The sequence below is a fragment of the Microtus pennsylvanicus genome, chromosome 6, assembly GCF_037038515.1.
Source record: "Microtus pennsylvanicus isolate mMicPen1 chromosome 6, mMicPen1.hap1, whole genome shotgun sequence".
NCBI lineage: Eukaryota > Metazoa > Chordata > Mammalia > Rodentia > Cricetidae > Microtus > Microtus pennsylvanicus.
In genome coordinates this window covers 27,960,692-27,970,480 of record NC_134584.1, presented here as the reverse complement: position 1 = coordinate 27,970,480, position 9,789 = coordinate 27,960,692, and the positions used below count along the sequence as shown (strand labels likewise).

The window sequence follows — 9,789 nt, the reverse complement described above, 5'->3', positions numbered from 1 at the left end:
AATCTTATTTTACATCCTTTATGACTTACTTTTTGTTGGTGTGACAAAGCATCCAAAACAAGGGGACTTACAGAAGGAAGAGCTTATTTGGGCCTACAGTTCCAGAAGGAGAGTCCACAATGGTGCGGAAGCATTGCCACAGGGAGCCAGAGCAGGAAGCTGAGAGATCACTTCTCTAACCACCGGCAAAAAGCAGAGTGAATCAGAAATGGGACCAGGCTATCTATCCACTCTCAAAGCCCAACACCAGTGACATACTTCCTGAAGGTTCTCTAATCTATCCAAATTTTACCAACCAGAGACTAAGTGTTCAAATACTCAAACCTATTGGGGACATTAATCAATTAAACCACCACATAATCCATTAATACCAAAGCAAGGTACCCTTCATTCCCAGTGAAAACTATCTCCTCAAGTACTGGACTATATATATCGATATTATAAAGAGGGTTACACGTGTGTAAGTGCTGTAGAGACTGGAAAGAGTACATTTTAATATACCTGGAAATCTTCAAACTGAAGACATCAATGACACACGACACTTTCATAAAATGTTAGGAACAGTAATATTTGCTTAAGATGTGGCTATCATGTACTTACTTGGATCGTTCATTAAAAAACCACAGCTGGGCCTGAGAGCACACACCTTTAATCCCAGTACTTGGGAGGCGGAGGCAGGCAGATCTCTGTGAGTTTACGGCCAGCCTGGTCTACAGAGCAAGTTCCAGGACAGCCAGGATTGTATACAGAGAACCCAAAATCAAACCAAAACAAAACAAAAGAATGGAACAAAAACCACACCAGCTTCGCCATAATAAACCACTGGGATTAGAGTTTGCAATTCAGCAACTTTAAAATTTTCTTGTCTGAGAGATGTGAAACTGATACCCTGTTTCATGAATACCAGGAGTTTTGTATCAGATCATAACTTCTCTATATAATCTATTATACTGATTGCTTTTAAAAAAAATATCAGACTTGAAGTTATCAAACTGAAATGTAAGAACATATTAGAACTTCTAAGACAGTATTTGTGAACTGTAGTAATGGTAGAATCATGGAAATGATTGATGAATGGTTTATCCTAATAAGGTCTTGATAGCTTGATTGTCTTCTAACTAGAACATCCTAGAACTTAATTTCTTCCAGTCTAGGGGATAAAAAGCATTCCACTCTGATCTTAATTTGTATCTTTCTGATTTTTAATATGGCTGAACATCTCTCAAGGGGTTTACGTACTGCAAGTGTTTCTTTTGAGAAAATTTTAATGATTTTGCAAAGCTAATTATGCCATTCTGTCCTTTTGCTGTTTTCTAATATGTATAGCATAAAGCCCAGTCCCTTAGCATGGATGTAGCTTTTTCCTCTGTCCCCATCTGTAGTATTGTCTCCCAGTGTGGCCTATTGCTCACAATTCGCTGGAAATTCAGAGTAGCTGCTTCACTGGGTCTCTACACATTTGTTTATGCGATTTCTTGTGTAGAATTCCTTTCTCATTGCAGGGGGAGTTCAAGACAGGGCTTTTCTGTAGTTTGGGTGCTATTCTGGAACTTGTCCTATAGACCAGGGCAACTCGAATTCACACAGATCTGTCGCTCTGCTTCCTGAGTGATGAGATTAAAGGCATGCACCACTACTATCCTGCTCCTTTCTCATTCTTGATGACACTAATGTTTTGTTTTGTTTTTTTTGAGACAGGATTTCTTTGCTCTTGTAGGTCAGACCGGCCTCGAACTCACAGAGATCCGCCTGCCTCTGCCTCCTGAGTGCTGGGTTTAAAGGTGTGCGCCACCACCGCCTGGCAGACACTAATGTTTTAATGTGTTAGTTCGAGACATTTCCTGGATATCTTCCTTAACTCTTAAGCTGAATTGAAACCAGCTCTTCTGATTTCTTAGAAACACTCTGTATAATTCTACCATTGTACAACTTTAGGCTCCCAAAGAACATAGACCCTTTATCATTTGATTTCCAGCACCCGGAAGAATGTTCTATTCAAATATAATTTAATGCCCACTAATAGATGTTGTATATTTGAACTGAAGAGACATCCTATAGTAAGCTACAAATAAAGATCTGAAGTTAAGGAGAATGATGTGGGCTTAAGACACTGGTAATAGCTGAAGTCATTTAAGGCAAAGGAGGCTAATATTTGCAGGGTTTAATTTACAGTGGACGTAGGATTAGGCGTTTATTGATTTATGGACGACTTTACAAGGCAGCTACTGTTTTATAAATGAAGAAATAGGCTCAGAAAGGTTAAGCAATCAGTTCAAGGTCCACAAAGCAAATACACACTATAGTTGGGATCTGAATCAGTATTTGAAGGCCCAAACTCTTTATTACACAACAGTGGATGAATTCACCATGGAGAATGGAGCGGGGGAGCAAGGGAGAGAAGAGTCAATGTTAGGAGCTACATCTCAGAGATGAGTCTAGGAAGAACCCAAGAGAGGGAACTGAGAGGTCGCTGGCTTGCTCAGAGTCAACAGCCAAATACTCCAGCAAGAAGTGTTATTAGCGCTTCACGTAAACAAAAGATTTAAGGATTAAATGGTATCTTCGGGGTTCCCATCTGGTCATTTGGTAACTTTGGAAATAAGAGTAGTGAAGAAAACAGGGAGAAGAGAAAAGGTTGGTGGTTCCCACAAGGATGGATTAGAAACATAAAATAAGTGTTCTCCACCCCCCCCACCCCTGTTCCTCAGAAAAAAAAAAGGTTGGCAGCATGAATGTGTCGATGACTGATGAACAGGTTATTCTGTCCAGAATCTGTATGTAAAAGGGAGATGGGGGACAGGAGACAACTGGGGCTTAGAAGGTTCTTTCATTCTTCAAAGTTTTCAATGTTTAAGAACTTGAGTGGAATATCCACTAGGGAGAGAGAATTCAAGATACTTCTGATCCCTCTGAGAGGATGTTTTAATGAAGCAATGCTTTGGGGGAGGCAGAAGAAAGCATCCAAAGTAAGGTTTGACAAGGGTATCCCATTGAGTTGTTTCTGGCTGGAAAGTAGGAGTCAAAACTGTAATTTTCTGGTTAGAGGTAATAGGTCTGACATTACAGAGGCACCTGAGTCTCATAAATATGAAAGAGCGTGCCTGGAATTCAGAAACCACTTCCTGGGGGTGCCAGGGCTGCAAAGAAGGGAGGACCTCAGAGGCAGGTGCCACATTACTAGGCTGTGCACTGTCTTAGAACTTTTCCTTCAGAGAAACTTTTCCTTCTATTCGCAATATTCTTAGACTAGCCTAGATTTCTATGGTTGTGTAACTGTCCCCACAGACTGACAGTCTCCCTTGCTCTGGCTTTCAAGACTACCCAACATTCCAAAGCCAGATCAATAATCATCAAACACTGTTTTGAGCTTGCTTCACTGTGGGCAAAGAATAAAGGGCAAAGTGCGAGCGAACATTTTAAACCTTCAGTCTGGCCCTACCCAATTTTTCCAACCTTTATCTTCTTGTCTACAGAGACACGCACCACTAGGCAAGACTCCTTCCCTCATTATCTTCCACGTTTCTCACTGACAGCACGGGCTCTCTAGACTGGTGCTTTTTGGCGATCAGGAGGACGAGGAGCTTAGATCTCTGAGCTCGTGTTAATGCTCTATGATCCTTCTCGCTATCTGTCATTCCTTTTTAATAAAGGGCTCGGCAGCTTCATTTGGCATCAGGCAAACTTGGCCGCTTTGGGCAGGGTCAGTGTCCTCATCGCTTACCGCGGCTATCCAGCAGACACTGGTTAACATTCACCCAAGCCAAGCGCGGGGCCAGAAAGCTAGGCCATAACGAAAGCACCGAGGTGAAGATGCTCAAGGCCCTCGCTTTCCCGCCAGGCACTCAAAACTCCATCAGCTCCCCCTAGGCCGCCTTAGACCGGTTCCAGCTGGATTTCCTCAGGCAGCTCAAACGCCAAATAGAATTCCTGCCCTCTCTCAGCCACAGCCAATCCCTGCAGCCCCTCGGCCTCCCAAACCTCCCCAAACTCTGATTGGCTGATAGCGCCGGCCTGGGGGCGGGCACAGTGAGGACTCCGAGGGTGGAGAGGGAGGTGGGGCCCGGCCGAGAGGCCATTGCGCAGGCGCAGGAAGGAAACGGATAAACAAACAAATAAAACCCACCACCCGTAGGCCAGCCCCGTTCCCCGCCCCCCTCCCCCGCCCCCCTCAGGTTGTCTCGGGGGCTCCCCGCCCGCGCCGGCGTCTGGGCACGTCTCCCCGCTAGTGGCGCTTTCCACGCACGTCCCCGCACTTAACCTCTGCGCGCCCGGCGTGGTGCTGGCGGCGGGGAGTGCGAGCCTGCAGCCGCAGCCCGGCGGACCATGACTTGCTACCGGGGCTTCCTCCTGGGCAGCTGCCGGCGCGTGGCGGGTGGCCGGGCGGCTCTGCGGGGCTCGGGCGTGGACGGCCGGCGGCACCTGGGGCACGGGCAGCCGCGCGAGCTGGCGGGCCGCGGTAGCCGCGCCGACGGCGGCTTCCGCCCCTCGCGGGTGGTGGTGGTGGCGAAAACCACCCGCTACGAGTTCGAGCAGCAGCGGTACCGCTACGCGGAGCTCTCGGAGGAGGACCTGAAGCAGCTGGTGGGTCCTGGAGGGGGACGGCCGGTATCGGGGGAGTGAGGGGTGGGGGTGGGGGATACGGCTGAGCCCCACGGGACACGGGACACCCGCAAAGCCCGACGGCCTCCCTCCGATTGCCTGCCTCCCCACCCCCCTCGAGCGTGGGAGATTGGCGTCCCGAGCCTTTCTTGGAGAGGACCCTGGTACCGGGACTTGAGAAGCCACATGGGCCCTCGCCCCGGCCTCGGGAGTTCAGACTCTGCAGACTCGGATCGCTGGAAAGTGTACTGGTGGCCTGAGGGTTGTTCGCTTTGGGACCTCTCCCCAGGCCGCCCCTAGATAAAACATTCCTGTGCGCGGCTGCTGGTGGCAGAGAGAGGGCCACGGTGCCACGGACACACCCCCTTGACTCCCGGGGACCAAGGCCTGAGGAGGGCAAATCCTGCTGGAATGTGGTCGCCGGTCCAGGGTCTCTGGCCGTTTCAACAGCGCCTGGGACTGAGAGGCAGGAAAGTTGACCTGAGATGTGTTTTCATGTAGGAAGGTCAGATAAGGGACAAGTGAGCAGGATGGATAATGGGTGAAAGTTAGAGCCTGTGTCTCTGAAGTACAGTGACTCCGCGATACACATATGTGGTATATTTACTAAGAGCCTTGCCAGTTGTGCAAAACCAGACGCGTGTGCATGTGTGTGGGAGGGGTTGAACCCAGAGTTTGAACTTCCCCAGTTTTGAAAATTTTAATTTTGTGCTACACAGCAACTTTAGGGAAATCGACTGTTAGCAGTTTATCTAGATTCTAGGTAAATTTTCTAGATTCTAGAAAAACTCCTATTGAACATCTGTGATTGTTGATTCCAAGCACCTGAAGACTATAGAATTAGTTGTATAGAACCCCTTTCCAGTTACGTACAAGAATAGGTAGGCTGCCTATTCTTAAAACCTGGTGATGCTTTGTGATAGTCATTTTTGGGGGAGCTAGGAGAAACCCGTTGTAAGTCTTTGCTTAGCTGTGGCATCTTGTCAGTCTTGTTTGATTGGCAAGTTGGAGGGTCACTTGGTAGAAGTCAGTGTGCAAATGTCTTTTCCCTTCGCCCAAGTGTTGGAAGTGCTCATAGAAAACATCCACAGTGGTAGAGAAGATCTGCCGTTTGGCCCGGGTGGATGGTGTAGTTGAGTGAAATGAAGGCAGTGTGAGGTGGGGGGTTGCTGGCCAGATGGGAGTGTGCTGTTTCTATTTTGGGAAAAGAGGTGTGTCCTTTTGGTTATCCGCCCAACTTTGCAAGGTTCACCTTTTAGAAGTTGTGAAATACCGCGTATGCTTAGCCTCACACAACTTCATCTAAGACTCTCTGGGCTTACAATGGTACACTCAAGAAACAAGGAAACAAAATGAGTTGGTGCTCTTCAGGTCTACACAGCACAGGTGGGATTGCCCGGAGCTCTAGATGCTCCCTGGTTCTGTGTAACTGACTGCCTTTGCATTTTTTGTTTTCCTGAGCGAAATGAAATATTTGTACTGCAATGTTAGCTTTCAAAAGTTCGTTCACCTAGCTCCCAAGCCCTTTCTGCAGGAGCTGGCATTTTGAAATGATTTCAAGGACTCTGGAAAACAGGTAGTATCTGAATTGAGAATAACTCTTGTTTTTCTGAACTAAATCACTACTAATAAAGCCTCTTAAAATGTAGGGGTAATTGGTGTCTATAAAAGCTCAGACTCCCTCTTTGAGCGGAGATATCTCCTAATTAGTATTTGTCCATCACTCAGTGATGCTGTTAGATTAAGGTCGCTTTAAATTATGACTGCTGGGCTGTACAGCAGAGGCTTGTGATCACCAAGCGAAGGAGGCAGAATAGGTTTTTTTTCCCCTGCAGTTTTATTGGATTTCTCCCTTACTGATAGGAGTTGGCTTTGCATTGATGTTCAGGCGTATTTGGAGTGAGATTGCATTAGGTGTAGCCTGGGTAAGAGCAGCTAAGGAACACCAGGCTGTGTCAAGTTCTACCATGGTATTCTGTAGAGGGTAGGAACAGAAAGAATTTTACCTCATTTGTTATATTGTTGGGGTAAAACCCAACTAGAGCGCATGAATTGGTTATAAAGAAAATGACAAGGTGTTTGTTTCATGCCATTCCACTGTGTAACATCATGGTAACATGATTTTGTATGAAAGCATTCTCTTTTGTTATGTTGGGTTTTTTTGTTCATTTGTTTTTGTGAAAAATAGGTCTCTATTTAGGGTACTTGTTAAAATGTACATAGTAGATGTTGACCAGAGTGTCCCTGTAGCTTTCTGTCCTGAAGCCTCTGGTTTTCTGACTTTGTAGAAAGGCAAAGAATCATGTGAAGAATCTTTTTAATTGGTGAAGCCTGTACAAGAATAGGACTATATCCTTCAGCTTGGGGCAAAGGTTTGACTTTCAGTTGCTCTTCCTGGTGGTGTTACTTTATTTCAGTCTTGCCTTTCTTCCCATTGGCTGATTAATGGCTTAGCTTGGGAATGGAAGACCGGAAGCCTTTTAGTTAAGGATTTAGCTTCCAAGTCCCATGATATTGCAAAGGCATAAAACAACTGTCACAGTCTGTTTGTGCCATAAGACCTGAAGCTGGTGGCAGAGGCGGAGCTTTAACAACCAGAAACCTTGACAGTCACGGTTTAGACTTCAGATGAAACAAAACAGACTTAGACTTGGGAAGGATTTCTTGCCCAGAACATACTTTGTCAGCCAACGAAAAGGCTTTATTTAAAACACTCGATTGTACAAATCAGATAAGAACTGAGCAGCTTTCACTTAGCTTCTCCCATTCCGTTGTGGTTCAGAGGAACCATCTTCCATTTTTAGGAAGCTACTGAATAGGGTAAAATAAGTTTATTTAATGACATGTCTATTGGGTTAAGTTGTTCTGTTTATTGTCTTCATAGCTGATTCTTAGGTAGAGATAGAATGCCTTGCTTTTGTTTCCTTTTGTTTGAAAAAAAAAAGAAAAAATAAAGATGGGAGGTTTAGGTTGTAGTTAACTACTGGGCAGATAATTCTTTTCTACATCTATGCAGTCAGCCACGTAAGTAGTTAGCACATTAAAGAACGTGATCTGGAGTGCTGCCAGGGCCTTCTAACTGAACCTTGTTGCTGTGAGATCTTCCAGCCACAGGCCCCAGAGCCATCTATCTAAGGGTGAACATCTGGCCGCTTGGCTTCTCTGCTTGTCAGTATGCAGAGGCTTCATCACCCAGGGAGCTTAGCAGAGTACAGATTCCTGAACCTTCCCTTTCATGGTTCTGATTCAGGGTAGAGAATTCCTACACTCTGCTTCTCTGAACCATATGCCTGAAATTACTATGTATGAATCCCAGAGATCTACAGTTTTTTTTTAGGCCAGTTTCCTGTGTTTCCCAGGTGGCTCCAGATTATACTTTGAGCAACACTGTTTCAGTAATCTCTTTGTAGACAGGGACTCCTGGCTTTTTCTTTGACTTCATTGCTCATTATTTCTAGAACTTCACATTGTGGCATTCTTAAGCCATTTTAATCCTCATTGGCTGTGCTGATTTAATTTGGACTATTTATGGATCAGCAGTACATTAAAACTGTTGACCATGTAAAGTAATGGTGTATAATCAGCCTTTCCTTCTCGTCATCTTTTATTCAGTTTTGGCCCCACAAATGACTCGTGTATCAGTTTGTGTGTGTGTGTGTGTGTGTGTGTGTGTTTCCTTTTGGAAATAATCTCTGTATATGATGAGTAAGGATAGCGGAATGTTTTTTCTTCTGTGAAAACTATTTTGTGTATTTCACATCATGCATCTCGATCCCACCTATATTCCCTCTTGAGGCACTCCATGCTGCTACATGACCCACAGATAAGCAATGGGGACAGCTCTCCACCTGCCTCAGGTGTTGACGGGTGGGGGGGGTGGGGAATCGCTCTCCTGCCCATGCCACCACATGACAGGTGAGTCCTGGGACAGCTCTCCCACCTGCCTCAGGCCTTGTTGGGGGGGTCTCTTTCCGCCCATGCTGCCACATGACAGATGAGTGATCAGAACAGCTCTCCCATGCTCACCACTTCAGGGATGACCCTCTCCTCTGCCGACAGGGTCCACTTTCCTGAGTGCTGCAGCTGGTGAGGGGTGAGCCAGCTCCCTCACCTACCCCAGGTGGCAGGGGCGGGGGGGTACTTTTTCTATACTTTATCTCATTTTGCTTAATAATAATGTAAATTATTCTGTAGGGTTTTTTTTTAGCTTCAAATACACCTACTACATTAATGTCTGTGTTCATATAAATGAGAATGAAGTTCTAGTATAAATACCCAAAAGTAGAGCGAATCAAAAAGCGCATGAAATTCTAATAGGTCTCTCAGGTTTCTTCTCAGAGTGTGTGCGGATGACGGTTAACCTTCCTCGTTATCCTGACTGTGATTGCAGTCACTGAGGATACTCCCCTCTGAGTAGGGCTGTGAGGATGTTCTGAGTTGCTTAGCTGAGGAATGTAGATAGCATCATGCCATGACCTCACATCGCAGACTGAATAGAAAGGGAAAAGTAGAAACTGAGCCGAGCATCAGCGTTCATCTCTTACTGCTTCTCGATGGTGAGCAATGTGAGCAGGAACTTATTCTCGGGCTACCATGCCGATCCAGCCAGAGTGACCGCATCCCTGCCAACCTCCACCCACATTAGCCATCCCTTTTTTACTTAAGTCACCTTTTTGTTTTTTGTCATGACAGCCAGAAGAACCACATACAACATTTATCTCCCTTTTTATAAGTGGTTTGTCAAAGTTTGCCTCTTTGCTAACCTCACTAATCTTTATCTGTTGGTCTTCACCTTTGCAGCCCAGTTTGTTTAATGTTCTTCTCTGTTCACCCTTTGATGTCAAGTTCAGACAGAATCTTTTCAGAGTCCTTGATACTTTCTGTGCTTCTCCGTACCAAGGTTGTGCTGAGTATTATGAAGACATGAAAAATACCAGTCTGTGATGATTTCTTCTGTAGACGCAGCTGTTTAGGGGAAGCCATTCTGATGTTCTTCAGAGTGACATTCAGTTCTCTTCTTCCCTAGGCTGGTACCAGTTTTTTCCCACCCCAGGCCTTATCACCATCTGGCAGTATTCCAAGTTAGTTGGTAAGGCAGAGATTGCCAGCATGGGCTCTTAAAAGTAGGTTCAGGCTTCAAATTTTGAGAAACAAACTAAACAAAGAATGATTTTTGTTGTTTTGGCAGAA

The 9,789-nt window shown here is 45.6% G+C and overlaps 1 protein-coding gene across 2 annotated transcripts in view; it reads left to right on the top strand.

The window, feature by feature from the left end:
• Positions 1-4,185: 4,185 nt before the first annotated feature.
• Nadk2 (NAD kinase 2, mitochondrial) overlaps positions 4,186-9,789 on the top strand; it is a 47,273-nt gene continuing 41,669 nt past the window's right edge. For both annotated transcript variants that reach the window (XM_075975914.1, XM_075975913.1), the window contains exon 1: positions 4,186-4,581. In XM_075975914.1, coding sequence (XP_075832029.1) covers positions 4,324-4,581 — 258 coding nt within the window. In that variant the 5' untranslated portion in view covers positions 4,186-4,323. The remainder of the gene's footprint in view (positions 4,582-9,789) is intronic.